Raw genomic sequence first — 19,153 nt, 5'->3', positions numbered from 1 at the left:
AAAATTAGTTGGAAAGCCCAGGATGAAAGAAACATAGAAAGAAATAATGGTGCAACTACCTTTTCCCCTGTGGCTGCTTTGAGCATTTTGTACCCCATTTTTGTCAGTTTGTCAGCAGATCTTTCTCTTAATACAACCCACCAACCCCCAAATTCCACGTAACTCGACAGTAATTGACTCACAAAGGAAACACACCTGCAACTTTATTAATAACCAACTTTCTCTTTTTATTAGAGCGGATACAGTTGTGAAAACTGTACATTATACATTTTGGTTTCGAGGATTATAAATAAAGGAACTCAGGGAGTTCTTTTTCACAGCAAGAAACTTTAAATAAACAAGGTCATGTTTTATTAAGTACATTGGCAGACTTCATGTGCTGTCCAAAATGTAGAGCACAGTATAACAACCCATTAGAAAGAGCCTTTCATGTAAAATACAGCTGTGCACATTTTAGAAAAATACCAACAATTTGAGCTTTGTTTTTAAAAAAGCTTATAAATCATACATATATTTATAAATGGAAACATGCTCACTTTATAAACATATCCTTTAGTTATCTGTTACCCATTATTTCCAAAGCATTACACGTTTTAAATAAACACTTAGTAAGATTAAATATTTTATTTTTTAAAAAAAAAATCCGTTTTCCCAGCATCAAGAGCTATGGGGTTAGGAAGGCGCAGTGAGAGTACGGAGACTGACACAGGAGCTTAAACGTTTCTTGGCTAAAAACGTACTTCCTAAATTTAAAAGTCAAAGCAAAATGTAAAAAATAAATAAATATACAAGTTGTAATTTTCATTTGCTCTCTTTCTGCTTTCTTCTTTATTCCATATTGGTCACACCCAGGATTCTCAACATATTGCACTTCTGCAAAAAACATCACTGGGTTACTACCCTGCAGGTGACAAAGCATTCAGTCCACACCTGTGCTAACACGTGAGTGGTCTCTTCTGCATTGAAAAGGTAGCAAGAATCTGATTAAACCATGCAGATCATGAAAATATTTAGGAATAGCTAGCTCCTTCTCCACAATGTAATGTCTTAGAGAGATTTAAGATACCTTTCCTCCCCTGATTTCTTTTTAAATAATTATCTTTATAAAGACCACGTAGTGTCTCTAAGTAATAAGCATGCTTCTGAGTAATAAAGGATGAATTATAAAACAGCAAAAAAAAAAAATCAGATGTCAGAATAACAAAGGACTGCAAAAGACAAATATTTAAATAAAAATGTCTAAGCCTTTAAAATGTGAAATAAAATTACGAAAGGACTTTGAAACACATGTAAAGGCGTAAAATTGAGAAGCAGAGGTTTAACAAAGCTTTACGCTCTACCTGAATGTATTCAACAAAAATTTAAGTTGGAAGAAAAAAAAAGAAAAAGACCAGAGCAGTTATTAATAGCATCTTGCTTAACCTTCATGGGAATTAACATAGTCACTGACAAGATTTTATTTGGTTGTAAAGTACGTCAGCAATGAAACTGAATCCTTTAAACACTGATTACTGCAATCCATGCAACGTTTTGACTACACTTCTTTGAATTCTGTTGTCTTTCAGCTTTTAAAATTTAGCACCTCCTAAGGGCATAATTAAAACTATTTAAAATTATTTCTTAGGAAGGTATAATGCCTTCATCACTGCTAAATTTTAAACAGCTTGTTACAGGTTTAGGAAGACTAAACGGCATAAAAAAAAAATGATGTATTGCTATCGCAACGAACACATCTTCTCTAGAATGTTATTGTTTCTTTTCCTTGAGATGCAACAAGTGTGTTTCCTCCAGCCAGGACCACACGTTGTAGAGGGCTATACATCCTACTTCAATAAACAGCAAGAATGAACAGAGGCGTGCACAAGCAAACGAAACGTTCTCTCCCAGAACATTCCAGGAGATGTTAAAGCAGCAGGTCATGGCGTAAGACTGGTGAGTGATGCTGCTACCTATTTCTTCTAATGAGATAGGAGTGAATGTTGGAACCATGGCCGCAGCAACACAATCCTCCGACCGCATTCTTCGGGCAGTCGTTTGTTTTCCCAGCTCCCTACTAAAAACGTCAGATGGTAAAATAGTAAGGCAGCTGTTGACTTCCATCAGGAAAAAAAAAAAAATGCAGCTCCATACATTTCCAGTTTAGTCACACTCTGCTAGGACAGATGGAGTAGCCAACGCCAAGAACTTCGCCGGATGGGGGCTGCTTCAGCAGATTTTAAGAGAGAATGATTATTAAGTTTTGCTCTCCAACACGGCTGCTTGCTTCAGCTCCCAGAGGACCCCAAAGCCACAAAGCATTCCCAGGGGGACCGAACAGGTCCTCTGGCTGAATTTTCCAAGTTTCATCTCTTTCGCGATCCCATCCTAATTCCAAGCCTCCTTCCCTGAGTCTGAGTCTGACTGGGGTGTGCCATTTAAAGGGCTGATGATGCCACGGCAGAGAACTGTGGGCTAACACCGCTAGTTGTCATGACTTCACTGAAGGGTCAAAACAGTTACAGCATTAAGTAACTATGTTGAATCACATTCAGGCACAGCCAAAATTAAAGTGAAGGACAATATGCAGTTGTTTAAAAAAAAAAAAGTAAATTGAAATAATGGGAAAAGAATGTTATAGATGGTGATTTTATATAGAAATTAAGGCTATTCTTACCTTTCCTAATTCCAATCAAGTTAGAAAGTGAACAAAAAGAATGGCCAACCCGATATTCAACAGCATGACGAGGACAATCATGACTGAATTAGGGCCCTGGAAACGAAACAGAACAAAATAAGCATAATGTTTCCATGTTAATATCCACATGTAAGCTAGCTCATAAAATCAATTACCCCCCAAAAATAAACAAATAAATACATAAATAAATAAAAACCTCAACCCTGTTGCAGTGAATGACAGCAGCTCCAAAAGGTATAAACTAAAAATAGCAATGCCGTATTTAGGTGCAGCCGTCTCCGCACTTTCACTATGAAATGAATCCAGTCCTGATTAAATCTAAAAAAAAAAAAAAAAATGACTAACAATCTAGTTCATTCACCTCAGAACATCTCACAACAGCAGTCTGGGTGAGAGTTCGCCATAATGGGGTGAGGGACTAACGGAGAGTGGATACGCACTTTTTGTTAAGGTGTAATTTAGATGAATTATTTCCTCATGAAGGCAATTAGAAAGTAAGACTAAAATCTTTAGGGGTACTGAGGCCTCTCAGGAAAAATTTAGGACTCTTGCTTTTCCTGGTCAGAGTTTTGGATACCACCCCATCCTTAAAGTAAAAATTGCAAGCGGGAAGTTAAACACTTGCAGAAATTATCTTATAGGTCTTAATTCTTCACTTCTTTGCTCACAGCCACCACGTTTCAGAAATCAAGTTCTATTAAACTGCAGAATCCTATTTTGATAAATACGGCTGTAATAAATACCAGCTAGCCAAGGTACCCAAACTTTCTTTACTTGTTTAAAAAACCAACCTTATTGACCCATTGTTCAAGAGCTGCTCATGCTTGACCATCTTTATTACAGAGACCTGATCTTGGTATTTACTATTAAAATAGTGTCTAATTTTTTAATATTAACTGTGTTCTAAACTGGCCTTATGAGGTGGGTGGGGTATTTTAATTGTTATTTTACAGATGAAGAAACAGTTGTACTAGATTTGAATACTGAATGAGGCTACATTGAAACAGGATAACAGAGTCCTCAAATGTGGTACTGGTGTGATTTTTGGAGGGGGGGCGGGGAGGTAAGAAAGACTGGAATTGCAATTGGTCCAGTGCTCATGTTGCAAGATAGAGAGCTTGGGTCACATCCTTATAGGAGGTCTCCTCCCCAGCTGGGGCCACAACCTCCCTGGCAGGGGTCAGAGTGCCCTGGTTTTCGTTTCTCATAACACTTTGCACTTTGTCACTTCTTGTTAATCTCCGTCTTTGCCCTAGACTGAGTTCCATGGTGGTGGGAGCTGTGCTTTGTTCACTGCCGTGCACCCGGGGCACATATGGGTCACCCAATTCATCCAGGTTTTCATTATGAACACCTGCTATCTTCTGGTACTTTTCCAGGTGTTGTGGATGTGGTTGTTGACCTTATTAATTCACTGCCTTAAATGAAGAACAAGGTGATTAGTAAAATCAAAGTGGGGGAGAAAAGGAAGTAAAAATGGGTATCCTTGAGATGGGGACTACTAGGAAGAAGAAAAACCCTAGTTCCTAAACCCCAAGTAAAGGGGAGGAAAAATCACATTTATTGCAGGTCTTTATATGCCAGGCAGTGGGCTAATAATAAGTATTGTTGGGTATATGATTTCTTCTTCACAGGTGATTACAAGTTACAGAGCTCCGAGAAGGTAAGTGTCTTGCCCAAGGTTACTCATCCAGTTTAAGCAAATTACAAAACTAAAATTAAACTTTGTCTACTTCAGAGCTGTTTTTTTCCCCTATATCCCTGTATAGCTATAGGCCTTAGTTTAAAAATAATAATTTCTAATCAAGTTCTTGAAAATGGCATTTTCATCTATATCCTCTGATTTCGTGGTAGCAGAAAACCAATCAATCTTGATAGGACCAATTGTTCTTTTAGAATAGTTGTATTCTAAGGTACTAGGAGGGTTCAAATCTATGTAACTCTTCAATAATGATTAACTTAAAATGTCTAGTGTAGGAAACATAACTCAGAAAATAATTGAAATCTTTCAACATCATAACTCAGCATGGAGATTAAGGAAATGCTATTACTATCACAAACTTTGATTAGATTTTGCTCATGAATATATTAAGTTTGGATTCATGTAACTCTTTTGGGCCAGTGGATTTAATTCATAATTCCTGAAGACAGTGATATTAAAGATGAGGAAAAGTATATGAGGTCAGAACAACACAATGTAGAGTTCAGTGTCTTATAGTGGACCAAGGAAAAGTAGAAAAACAGAGAAAGTGCCTTCAGTGAATCTAACTTCAAAAGTCTAAGCTGTGTCTGGACTTTTAACTCCCATTTCATAAATCCTTACAAGGTTCCATGAGTTTATCTAACTTTTTGAATTCATTAGCATTTCTGGATGGATATATATATATATATATATATATATACATGTACATATTTATATATAAATATATATATAGACATGTATATATATTCAACTGTACAACTCCATTTATAAAGCTTTTTTTAAAGATGATTCAGTGAAGATGAGGGTAAGGCAGCAATAAAAAATTCAAACAGCAATCAGGTGGCAAATAAATTCTGGGATGCTGTGTTTAATAGGCAGATCTCAAGACGTGACCTCGGTGTTCTTCAGGTACCTAGGCTGGACACGGGGTGGAAGGCTTTAAGATGAAGTCTCATAAACATGACTGTGGTAGCCAGTTGTAGCTTAAAATAGCAAAATGAAAAAAAAAATCAGTCTTGCTTTTCAAGACTGACTGAGACAGGTGTAATAAAAGGAGCTGTAGCAGGGCAAAGTGCAAATCTGGATTGGAAGAACTTTTAGGCAGTTAGAAAATAAAGTGTGGGGAAATATGGAAATATGAAGTTCTAACTCAAGAAATGTATCTTTTCTTCAAAAGACTATTACTCATTTAAAACTGAGGAATCTTCTGAAGAGTTACTATAGTCTGTTAAATCTAAAATTTCTCTAAAAACATGAAAGGAAAAAAAATTGAATTTAGTATAAATAGGCAAGTTTATATGTATTTACTGTTTGTAGGGTTTTAGTGTGTGTGTACTTGGTTCAAAATTGACGTGACAGGGATGCCTTAATTTCCAAATAGAACTGGAAGAGAGTAATGGCTAAGAAAAAGTGCAGGCAGTTCTCAGAAGGAGTCAAGATTGCGAATTAGAAGACTCCTTGCTAGTCTGTTTGATGATCAGGCTGTAATGATGTCTCTACTGGATCCTGCCCATGTTGCAAAATCCTACAAAGAGGTGGGTACCGCACAGAATGTGTTTCCATGGAATATCAGTCTGTGTGCAACCATGGCCCACAGGAGTCCAACGTTTCTCAAGAAGGTTATAGAGTAATCCGTGGCATAGCCCTCCGTCTCTTACTGCTTATATCAAGTAGTTAAATTTGCTAAGTATTAGCCTGTGTCTCAGAAGGTTTTCTGTTTTTCTAGGAGATGGCTATCCAGGGTGGTCCTGAGGATGGGTCAAAATCTATTGGAATATTTATGAACTATTTTATGCTTCAACGACTACAGTATTGGGGCAATAATGGCCACTGCTTTTTGAGCACTTACCATGTGCTATGCACTGTGCTAAGAGCTGTGTAAGTACTAACTCATTTAATCTTCAAAACAGCCCCATGATATAGGTAGAGATGAGGAAAACAACTCACAGAGCAGGTAGGAAACTTGCCCAAGGTCACACAACTGAGAAGCAACACAACTGGGATTTGAACCTAGGAAGTCTGGCACCAGAGTCCACAGCCTTAGCCACCAGCGTATCCTGTCTCAGTCAATAAGCTGGTGACTAAAATTCCAGATCCCAGTGTATTCAACAACCCTAAAAATGACGATTCTGACTCATACGAGATCTCTCGGTTGCCCACAACGAACACCGCTTCAGTCTGGTTTTTCCCTCCAGTGTGTGCTTCGTTGTGAATATTCCTTTGAGTTTTCAAGTTATTTATAAACCTCTAACTTACACAGTGTCTATCTCAAAATTGTACGCAGTACTCCTTAGTTTTAAAGGTGGTTCATTAGCTACCTTCATGATGATTTTATCACTTCTAAACTGTCAAGAAAACAGTCATCAGGAGTGTGAAAGGCAGTTTTGTGTTATGATCAGGAAAAGAAGGTTAACTGTTAAAATCTTCACATGAAGGTGCCAAGGCAATCTTGACTTCCGGTTCCTGCCATGCACAGAGGCTGCAGAGGGCTAGGCCGCCTTTCTCCTGGGATGTGGAAGGGAGCCCTAGAGACCAGCCTACCAGGCTGCAGGATGCTTGGCTACCTCCAAGAATCAGATGGTTCTGCACATAAGTAAAAAAGATACTTTTCCTAAATAAGGAGGCTGTGAATTTATCACACAGTAGTAACATTTCACAGACTGTGTGTAGGACACTGGGCCATTCACTTCCTCTTAGGCAGTTCTAGAGGTCAACTGAACCCCACTACTGGGTACTGCAAGGTAGAAACTATATGGCCTTGCATTGTTTGAATTTCACCCTTGTAAATCAGGCAAACTAATACTAATCGACTTTGTTTGTCTTAAAAACCATTTATCCCCATGGAGGATGACTCTCAGGAAGTTAACGTAGTTAATCTGATTAATTTAGACGTAGATGATAAAAAAGATGAGAACCAGTGTTTGTAAATGTTAGCAAAATAAACCTAAGAAACAGCAAATGTAAGTTAATAAAAAAAGATGCATTTCAATTGTTTAACGTTGTTACTGTTTAAACCTGTTTTTTTCTTTTGTCTGTTCAGTTTAAGTTGGTCAACAAGAATATAATACAACTCTCTTAATCTGCACCTTTATGCAAATGTCTCAGAAATTAGTAAATATTGGGTCAGCTGTGGCTTCTTCCCTAAGCTGCATTTAACACGCAACACCTCTGTTCCAAAAACATGTGACTAGGTCAACAGATCAGTTGGTCAATTTTTTATTAATAATTACTTAGCTTCAGGATTTTATAAATTCTATAGAATTTGATAAAGTATTAATTCCATATGTTATTCAAATAAATCTCTACATGCTCATCAAATGACACTTATCAATAACAAATAGCTTTCTGGTTGAATAATTAAAACCCTTAAATGCTCAAGACTAATTGAAAATAAAACTAGCATTTACCAGAAAACTAAACTTTTAGAAGCACTTATACTGAGAAGTTAGAAGACCAAAGTAATTTTAAACAGTTGAAAAGAAAAACAATGTTCTAGTGGCAAAGCCTAATTGAGTAAAATCCAAACTATTTAGGAGAATAATTCACAATAGCTACAAAAAATGTTCTTTTGTCTAAAGATGCTGACTGGAGTATCTTTTCCTTCTCCTTCACTTTTAGTCTGTCTTTTTGGGTCTGAAGTGAGTCTCTTCTAGGCACACAGACATAAATAAGTCTTGTTTTCTATCCATTCCTTTATGTCTTTTGTGAGGCTCAAGAGCACGGCTAAGAACCTAGCAACTGGTGGTGGAACTCTTTTCCCAGCTAGGGCTGTGAGAGGACCCGGCCCTTGTCAGCGCCCACGATTCCTTTCTAGGCAATCAGAGAGTTAGCTACAGTGATGGACTGTGTGCTCCTCCAAAATTCATATGTTGAAACCCTAATCCCCAGTGTGATGGTATTTGGAGGGGGGCCCTGGGTCATGAGGGTGGAGCCCTCATGAGGGGATTAGTGCCCTTGTAGGAGACATGAGAGAGCGTGCTGTTTCTCTCAGCCCTGGGAGGGCACAGCAAGAAGGCCTATGAACCAGGAGTTGGGTTCTCACCAGACATCGAGTCTGTGGCACCTTGATCTTGGGTATCCCAGCCTCCAGAATTAGAAGAAAGAAGAAATTTTGTTGTTTAAGCCACCCAGTTTATGGCATTTTTGTCATAGCAGCTCAAACTAAGCTACCACAAAACTTACCAAGAAGTGTGGGGAAAGGCTTGCTAACACATGATTCAGTAACAAGCTGGCTACCTGAATGATGTTTAAGATGGGTGACTGAACAGACAGGGACAAATTTCTGCCCCAAGAGCTCTTTGCTGTCTCAGGCTACAAATGTGCTAAGCTCTATCCTATGCAGTCCTATGCTCATCAGGACTTTTGCCAGACAAGCTGTCATCAAGATGCAAGTCACCCTACGCTGCTACCTGAAGGAACCAAAAGGAAGCAAAAAAACACATCGTGCACAACTTACTGAATTGGCTTCTTTTTCCAAAGAAGGGCATGAATCGTTGCTTGCTGGATTCTTTGGTATAGCAAGTTCAGACTTCTTAGCTTTTGGCTCAGCTTTGCTTTCTTTGGCAACTGGTTTTGTCACAGATTTAGGGGGACTCCATTTGTTGGGTGCTGGCTTGTGCACCAGCGCTGAGGAAGACGGGCTTGATCCTTCCTCTTCCTCCACGTCTTCTGGGGGATGCTGGGGGGCGTTCAGTTTCACATAGTAGCCGTGGTACTGAGAATGCAGTTCCCCATTACTGGGGTTGGGGATGTGGTGGCGGCCAGAGTACTTGGACGTGGGCACCATGGCTCCCACCTCCTTTGTGGGAGCCTTTGACATCAAAGGCTTATTGACGATGGCTGTCACCTGCTCATCAGCCACACTCCGTTTGTCTTGGTTGAGTCTTGCCCCTGAGCTGGGGTTCTGCTTCTTTGTGGGTTTTGGGGAGGAGGGCTGGGCAGAGTGGCTTTGTTTGGGACTTGCTTCAGGAGACCTGGGGGGTGTCGTGCCTTTGCGATAAAAATGAGGAGATTCCTTTGGTGTAGGTGGCTTTTCTGGTACTTTTTCTTCTGGATTTTCTTTAGCATCTACACCTTCCTGAAATCTCTGTTTGATATAATCTGGGCCTGGGGAAAAATTGACAACAGAAGGAGGGTAATAAAAAAGATAAGGCATAAAGGCTTGTTCCTTCTGGCTATCTATATGCATTTTTGCTACGTCAGATTAGCCATTCCTTTTTTTTCTTTTAAAAATATTGCCAAGGCTTGGATTAAACATAAGCACACCTCATTTCTGAGGGGAAAAGATTATTTGTTGCAGAGGAAGTTAATATTTACCATTATTTATACTATTTTGATAGCCATAAAAGTTAAACAGTTCTGACTTCCTAATAATTTCATCATTCCTGCCTGCTTGCAGAACACTGAGGTGAAATTCATGTTGATGGAGCACTGGTGATAACACCATAATTGATCTGCATATTCAAATTTTGCAGAGTAACTAAAACACAAAGTACACACTCAAGTTGACTCTTGTATGTTTAGTAGATTAAAGTATTTAAATTACTTAATAAATTAACACTTAATAGAGCATCTACTGTGTAAGTAAGAATAGAACCTGCAGATGACATTTGTAATGCTACTTCATCAAAGGATCATTTTTTATTTTTTTTAAAGATTTATTTGAGAGTTGGGGGAAGGGGCAGAGGGAGAAAAAGACTTCCCACTGAGCAGGGAGCCTGATGTGGGGCTTGAGCCCAGGACCTGAGCTGAAGGCAGATGCTTAACCCCTTGAGCCACCCAGGTGCCCCATCAAAATATCACTTAAACCTCCTGGAGTCCTTCAACAGCTTCTGCAAGCATCAAAGTCATGACAAGCAGTTGTCTTTTGACACACTAGTCCCGGGATTTTTTTTTTCTTTTTCTAAATACTTTAGGATTGTTTATAACAAATATGTTATTTTTCTAAATGGAAAAATTTGCATTTAAAGAAAGGGGCCCTGATATAAGTGTTGCTACATGGACTTTTTTTTTGTTTTCATTGGCATGGAGTATCTTTTCCTACCCCTTCATTTTCAGTCTCTCTCCTTAGGTCTGAAGTGAGTCTCTTGTTGGCATATATAGATAGGTCTTGTTTTCTATCCATTCCTTCATTCTATGTCTTTCAACTGGAGCATTTAGACCATTTACATTTAAAATAATTATTGACAGATATGTACTTATAAAAAAGCTGGGGAAGCAATACTTATATCAGACAAAATAGACTTAATGACACAACGAAGGGCTTTACATAATGATAAAGGGATCAATCCAACAAGAGGATCTAAAAATCTAACTGTAAGGATCTATGCATCCAACACTGGAATACCTAAATACATAAAGCAAATATTAACAGGTAGTTATTTTCTGCCTGGATGATCTATCCATTGATGTAAGTGGGTGTTAAAGTCTCCTACTATTATTAGATTACTGTCATTTTCTCCCTTTAGAAGGGAGCAGTGCCTTTGAATGATACATTAGACCAGATGGACTTAACAGATTATATACAGAACATCCCATCCAAACCCAGCAGAATATACATTCTTTTCAAGTGCACATGGTACATTCTCTAGGCTAGGTCACATGTTAGGCCACAAAACAAGTCTCAATAAATTTAAGAAGACTGAAATCCTATCATGCATCATTTCTGACCACAACAGTTTGAAATTGGAATTCAATTATAAGAAAAAAAAAAACTGGAAAAAAACACATGTGGAGACTAAACAACATGCTACTCAACAAACAAAAATAAAAACACCGTGATCCAGATCTTTGGGATGCCCTAAAGGGACATCTACGAGGGAAATGTACAGCAAATACAGGTGTACCTCAAGAAAAATCTCCATCTAACCTTATACCTACAGGAACTAGAAAAAAAGGGAAAAAGCTCAAAGTTGGTAGAAGGAAGGAAATAATAAAGATTAGAGCAAAAATAAAGGAAATATAGAGTAAAAACACAATAGAAAAAAATGAAACAAAATTGACATTTAGCCAGCCTAAGAAAAATGACAAAATCAGAAACAAAGGAAAACAGCCAGCACCACAGAAATACAAAAGAGACTACTATAAAAATTATATGCCACCAAATTGGATAATCTAGAAGAAATGAATAAATTCCTAAAAACAGTCTTCCAAAACTGAATCAGGAAAAAATAGAAAAATCTGAACATATCAATTACTAGTAATGAAACTGAATTGGTAATCAAAAACTCCCAACAAATAGAAGTCCAGGACCAGATGGATTCACAGGTGAATTCTATCAAACATTTAAAGAAGAGTTAATACCTAGTCTCCTCAAATTATTCCAAAAAATAAAAGAGGAAGTAAAGCTTCCAAATTTATTCTACAAGGCCAGCATTACCCTCATACAAAAACCAGAGACATTATAAAAAAAAACTACAGTCCAATAGCTCTGATGCACACAGGTGCAAGTTCCCAATAAAATATCAGCAAACCTCATTTAACAATACATGAAATGAATCATTCGCCATGATCAACTGGGATTTATTTTGGGGATGCAAAGGACGGTTCAATGTTTGCAAATCAATCCATGTGACACACTACATTAACAAAATGAAGAATAAAAATCATATCATCTCAATAGATGCATAAAAAGCATTTAACAAAATTCATCATTTACTCATGATAAAAATTCTCAACAAAGTGAGTTTAGAGGGAACATACCTCAACATAATAAAGGCCACATATGACAAGCCCAGAGCTAACATCATATTCAGTGGTGAAAAACTAAGAGCTTTTCCTCTAACATCAGAAATAAGAATGTCCACTCTTGCCACTTCTATTTAACATAGCTCTGGAAGTTCTAGCTGCAGCAATTAGACAAGAAAAAGAAATAAAGGCATACAAATTGGTAAGGAAAAAGTAAACTATTTGCAAAAGACAAGATACTATATATAGAAAACCCTAGGGGAACCTGGGTGGCTCAGTTGGTTAAGTGTCCAGCTCTTGGTTTTGGCTCAGGTCATGATCTCATGGGTCATGAGATCAAGCCCTGTGTTGGGCTCTGCACTCAGCAGAGAGTCTGCTTGAAGATTCTCTCCCTCTGCCCCTCCCCCCACTCACGAGCTCTCTAAAATAAATAAAATCTTATTTAAAAAAGGAAAACCCTAAATACTCCACCAAGAAACTATTAGAATAAATGAATTTGGAAGTTGCAGGATACAAAATTGATATATGGCAATCTGTTGTTTCCATACACTAATAACAAAGTGGCAGAAAGAAATTAAGAAAACAATCCCATTTACAATTGCACCAAAAACACTGATGAAAGAAATTGAAGATGACACAAATGGAAAGACTTTCCATGCTCATGGATTGAAAGAATTAATGTTGTTAAAATGCCCATTCTATCCAAAGCAATCTACAGATTCAATACAATCCCTATCAGAATACCAATAGCATTTTTCACAGAACTAGAACAAAAATAATCCTGAAATTTGTATGGAACTACAAAAGACCCTGAATAGCCAAACCAGCCTTGAAAAAGAAAAACAAAGCTGGAGGTATCACAATCCCAGATTTCAAGATATACTATAAAGCTATAGTAATCCAAATAGTATTGTACTGGCACAAAAATAGACAATGGAACAGAATAGAGAGCCGAGAAATAAATCCATGCTTATATGGTCAATTACACTATGACAAAGGAGGCAAGAATATACAATAAGGAAAAGACAGTCCCTTCAATAAATGGTTGTTGGGAAAACTGGACACCTACATGCAAAAGAATTCTTACACCATACACAAAAATAAAAATGGATTAAAGACCTAAATGTGAGACCTGAAACCATAAAGCTCCTAGAAGAAAACGTAGGCAATAATCTTGTTTGACAGCAGCCCTAGCAACATTTTTCTAGATATGTCTCCTCAGGCAAGGGAAACAAAAGCAAAAATAAACTACTGAGACTACACCAAAATAAAGAGCTTTTGCAAAGAAAAACCAACAAATCAAAAAGGCAACCTACTAAGTGGGAGAAGATATTTGCAAATGATATATCCAATAAGGGGTTAATGTCTAAAACATTATGCAAGAACTAATGCAACTCAACACGAAAAAAAGCCCACAATCTGACTGAAAAATGGGCAGAGGACCTGAACAGACATTTTCCCAAAGAAGGCATACAGATGGCCCACAGACACATGGAAAAATCCTAAGCATCACTAATCATAAGGGAAATGCAAATCAAGTCCACAATGAGATATCACTTTACATCTGTCAGAATGGCTGGTATTAGACAAGAAATAAGTACTGGCGAGGATATGGAGAAAAAGGAACCTTTGTGCACTGTTGGTGGAAATGTAAATTGGTGTAGCCACTGTGGAAAACAGCATGGAGGTTCCTCAAAAAATTAACAATAGAAATAGCATATTATCTAGTATTCCATTATTGGGTATTTAGCCAAAGAAAATGACAATACTAATCTGAACAGATCTATGTACCCCTATGTTTATTGCAGCATTACTTACAATAATCAAGATATGGAAAGCAACCCAAGTGTCCCTTGATAGATGAATGGACAAAAAAGATGTATATACACACAATGAAGTGTTACTCAGCAATGAAAAAAGGAAATTTTTGCCATTTGTGACAACATGGATGGACCTAGAGGGTATTATCCAAATGAAATAAGTCAGAGAAAGACAAATACCACATAATTTCATTTATATGTAGGATCTAAAAAGCAAAACAAACAAAAAGCAGAAATAGATTCATAAATATGGAGAACTGATGGTTGCCAGAGGGGAGGGAGGTGGAGGGATGGGCAAAATGGATGAAGGTGAGTGGAAGGTACAAGCTTCCAGTTATGAAATGAGTAAGTCATGGGGATGAAAGGTACAGCATAGGGAATACAGTCAATGGTATTGTAATAGGGTGACAGATGGTCACTACACTTGTAGTGAGCAGAGCATAACTACAAACTTGTGGAATCACTACGCTGTACACCTGAAACTAATGTAACATCTGGTGGGGCACCTGGGTGGCTCAGCCAGTTAAGTGTCTGGCTCTTGATTTCGGCTTAGGTCATGATCTCAGGGTCATGAGACCGAGCCCCACGTCAGGCTCCATGCTCAGCAAAGAGTCTGATTAAGATTCTCTCTCCCTTGGGCCCTCCTGTCCCTGCTCCCACTCACTTTCTCTAAAATAAATAAATAAAAAAGTTTAACAAAGTTACATTTGGTGTGTCAAGTATACTTCAATTAAAAAAAATGGTACATTGTAGTGTTATGTGGGAATTTTTGAAGGAGTGAAGAGTAACAACCCAGACTATGCAGCACAAGATGGTACAGGCCTTGAGTTTATGAATGTCAGTGGTCCAGGCAGTGGGAAAAACCCTGGGGCTGTCCAAGACAGCACTCCAAGGCAGTGCCCTCTCTGTAGGCACTTCACCTCTCAGCTCCTCCCCTATAAGCAGGCCACGTATATCCCTTGGCCACCACTCCATCTACCAGCCACTTTCATCTCATGAGGTCAAGTCAAGGTCACACAATGCAGGTGGTCCTATTCTCTGCAAATGGGCAGGAGCTGACAACATCATCTCTTGAGAATACAGGGAGAAACCACCCCACCAATTTGTTTACAGAAACTGGCATCTGTTCATTTTCCTTCCTGCCCCCTACTCCCACCCCTCACCCCAAACTTGGAAGATTTACAGAGGAGCTGAAGAACAATTATCCTTAATAGTTAAAATACATACTGCTTACTTAAACTTTTAATTGCTCTTCCTTTGGTGGTCTGAGTAGTAACTTAGTGTTCTGAGACCGCTATTTATACAAGGTATTTTCCACAATTTATTTTTATTTATTTATTTTTTTTAAAGATTTTATTTATTTGACAGAGACACAGCGAGAGAGGGAACACAAGCAGTGGGGAGTGGCAGAGGGAGAAGCAGGCTTCCTGCCGAGCGGGGAGCCCGACGTGGGGCTCGATCCCAGGACGCTGGGATCATGACCTGAGCCGAAGGCAGACGCTTAACGACTGAGCCACCCAGGCGCCCCGGTATTTTCCACAATTTAGAGCTTCACCAAAATCTTAGGAAGCAGGCATTATTATCCCAATTTACTGAAGTGAAAATAGCTATAGTAGCTGAAAACCCAAACTCACACAGCTTCTGTGCATCCTTAAAATAAAATATAATACAACATGTATATGTAATCTTTTAAGCCAAAAATGAGAATTCCCAAAGACCCATAATTATAGGTTATGTTCAGGGCCCAAAACATAACAAACAGTATTACCCCACTTTCCATCCAAACAGGATAAGATCATATGTCAACAACTGCGATTTCCTTTCTGAACTTGTAAGCTCCCCCAAATGCTACCACCCCTTTTAAATTTGGCTATTTTCTTGGAAAGTATGAATTCCTGACCCAAAGAAAGGTATCTCAGTGCCCTAAAGGAAAAGGGGCATCTGCCAGTCATTCAAAAGGTGATGATCTTCCTGTTTCTGACTTCTCTGTTGGTGCTGGGACCAGCACATACCAGCAAGAGAAAAAAGTAGCAGCACCAGAAAGTGCTGTTCTTTCATCAACAGACTTGCCCCTAATTTAAAAAACCCATTAAGGTCATTTATACTGGTCTTCCATGGAGAAGCACCGCATCAATCTATGGCACAAAATCCCTCCTCCCCTCCTGTGATAAGAGATAGTATCTGATACAGTTTGATGCAGTGTGTTGCTTACGTATTTTTTTTTCTCAACCCTTCTACCCCAAATTTCATCAGAGTTGATTTTACTTGTACTTCACTGTTATTCAATTTTACAGCATTATTGGAATACAGAAATTACAAGGTACTTTTAATGTCTTCAATCTAAGGGGTAGGAACAAAAGTTATTTTTGCAAATCTAAAGATAAAGGCACATTAAAAGCTAATATTTAACTTAAGTACCTATAACCTATACAGAAAAGAGCTGGGGGGCGTGGGAATGGACTCTGGTGAACATGATTAGTTATACATTCTTAAAGCTGTGAGGAAAAGATACAGAGTCATTGAGCTATGAGAAATAAAGCTGTCACAGAGCCCATGTGCTTCATTTTGAAAATATGAGACCATAATAGTGCAGCTTACAAATTTAGGATTTATCCAAATTTGTAAGGAAGAAAGTAAACTGTCAGTATTTGCAGATAACATCATGCTATATAATATATACAGAAAACCCTAAAGACTACACCAAAAAACTATTAGAATGAATAAATGAATTCAGTAAAGTTGCAGAATACAAAATTAATATACAGAAATCTGTTGTGTTTCTATACACTAATAGTGAAGTGGCAGAAAGAGAAATTAAGAAAACAATCCCATTTACAACTGCATCAAAAATAATAAAATTAGGAATAAACCTAGGAATAAACCAAGGAGGTGAAAGACCTGTACTCTGAAGACTATAAGACACTGATGAAGGACACCGAGGATGACACAAATGTAAAGATATTCCACGCTCATGGACTGGAAGAATCAGAAGCATTAAAATATGCATACTACCCAAAGCAATCTCTAGATCCCTACCAAAACACCAATAGTATTTTTCACAGCACCAGAATAGTCCCAAAATTTGTATGGAATCACAAAAGACTTCAAATGGCTAAAGCAATCTTGAAAAAGAACAAAAAATCTGGAGGTATCACAATCCAGATTTCAGGTTATACTACAAAGCTAGAATAAGCAAAACAGTATGGGACTGGCACAAAAAGAAACACAGAGATCAGTGGAATGGAATAGAGAGCCCAGAAATAAACTCATGCTTATATAGTCAATCTATGGTGAAGGAAGCAAGAATATGCAATGAGGAAAAGACAGTCCCTTCAATCAGTGGTGCTGGGAAACTGGACCACTATCTTATATCATACATGAAAATAAACTCAAAATGGATTAAAGACCTAAACATCAGACCTGAAACCGTAAAACTACTAAAACAGGCAATAACCTCTTGGACATCAGCCTTAGCAAAATTTTTCTAGATATGTCTCCTCAGGCAAGGAAAACAAAAGCAAAAATAAACTATTGGGACTACACCAGAATAAAAAGCTTTTGCACAGAGAGGAAACCACCAACAAAATGAAAAGGCAATCTACTATATGGGAGAAGGTATTTGCAATTGATACGTCTGATAAGGAGTTAGTATCCAATATATAAAGAACTCATACAACTCAACACCAAAAAACCCAAATAATCTGATTTAAAAAACTGGCAGAGGACCTGAACAAACATTTTTCCAAAGAATATATAGAGATGGCCAACAGATACCTGAAAAGATACTCGGCATCACTAACCATCAAGGGAATACAAATTAAAACCACAATGAGATATCACTTCCCACTGGTCAGAATAGCTAGCTGGTATGAAAAAGACAAGAAATAATGAATGTTGAAGGTGTGGAGAAAAGGGAACCCTTGTACACTATTTTGGTGGAAATGTAAATTGGTTCAGCCATTGGAAAACAGTATGGAGGTTCCTCAAAAAATTAAAAATAGAAATACCAAACATTACGGTATTTCCACTGCTGCGTATTTACCGCAAGAAAGCAGAAACACTAATTCAAAAAGATCCATGCACCCCTATGCTTACTGCAGCATTTATAACAGCCAAGATATGGAAGCAACGTAAGTGTCCATTTATATATGAATGAAGAATATGTGGTATACACATATGCGTGCATGTGCACGTGCACACACTCACTGGAATATTACTCATCCATAAAAAAGAATGAGTTCTTGCCATTTATGACAATAATGGATAGACCTAGTATTATGCTAAGTGAAATACGTCAGCTTTGGGAAGACAAATACCATATGATTTCACTTATATGTGGAATCTAAAAAACAAAACAAATGAACAACAACAAAAATCCAGAAATAGATTCATAAGTACAGAGAACTGGTGGTTGCCAGAGAGAAAGGGGATTGGCAAAATAGGTGAAGGCGCTGAAGAGGTAAAAACTAAATAAGTGAAGGGGATGAAAAGTACAACATAGGGAATATAGTCAATAATATTGTAGTAACTGTGTAATAGCTTCGGAAGGTAACATACACTTAAGGGGAGCATTGCATAATGCACAGAAGTGTCAAATTACAGTATTGTACACCTGTGACAAATGTATATCAAGCACACCTCAATTAAAAAAAAAGGAATTTACTAGAATGGTGGACATACATTCTAGTACTAACTTTCATATTAAAAAAAATTCTCAGCTTTACTGTGCTTTAGTAAATGGCTAGATAAGAAAATAAATGTACTCTAAAGCAGGGGCTCCATATCTGCTGTCTGTCAGGGGCACTGGGGTGCAATTCCCAGAGACTTTAAGTATGAATCGAAGCCTTGAAGTCTTGATGTTTAACAAATGCTCCAGGTGATTCTAATGTACCCAGATAGAACCATTTAAAAGCATGCAAAAAAAAAAAAAAATAGGTGGGCCTAACTCCAGGTGGCATGGTTCCAACATGGGGTGGCCAATGTGGGGACGGGCCAGCTAAGGGAGGATAAACAGTTCGATATTCCGGAGTATGACTGAATGCTTTTTGAACAAGACCTATAACGCAGAGGACAGAAGTTTTTTCCTGGACTCTCTTCTTGGAAGGCACATGTGCTTGCTACTTGTTGTGACACAACTGTGTGTGAGTGGGGCCATGCCAGCAACACAGAACAGATGACACGCAGCAGTTCACTACAAAGACTAGTCAGGATATTGCCAGCGAGCAAGACTACGACGTATGTGGATGGTTGTTGTAGGAAGCGTTTTCATCC

At 38.1% G+C, this 19,153-nt stretch overlaps 1 protein-coding gene across 4 annotated transcripts in view; it reads right to left on the bottom strand.

The window, feature by feature from the left end:
* Positions 1–208: 208 nt before the first annotated feature.
* Positions 209–19,153, bottom strand: part of JPH1 (junctophilin 1) — an 82,283-nt gene continuing 63,338 nt past the window's right edge. The window contains exons 4-6 of one of the 4 annotated variants that reach the window (XM_036065354.2): positions 8,833–9,482; positions 2,654–2,749; positions 209–2,478 (exon numbers count right to left, since the gene is read on the bottom strand). In XM_036065354.2, coding sequence (XP_035921247.1) covers positions 2,669–2,749; positions 8,833–9,482 — 731 coding nt within the window. In that variant the 3' untranslated portion in view covers positions 209–2,478; positions 2,654–2,668. The remainder of the gene's footprint in view (positions 2,479–2,653; positions 2,750–8,832; positions 9,483–19,153) is intronic. The other 3 variants (XM_036065355.2, XM_036065357.2, XM_036065358.2) reach the window with 3 other exon arrangements.

This window comes from Halichoerus grypus, chromosome 5 (assembly GCF_964656455.1).
Source record: "Halichoerus grypus chromosome 5, mHalGry1.hap1.1, whole genome shotgun sequence".
NCBI lineage: Eukaryota > Metazoa > Chordata > Mammalia > Carnivora > Phocidae > Halichoerus > Halichoerus grypus.
The sequence above is the reverse complement of the archived record's forward strand: the minus strand, read 5'-3'. Positions and strand labels throughout refer to the sequence as shown.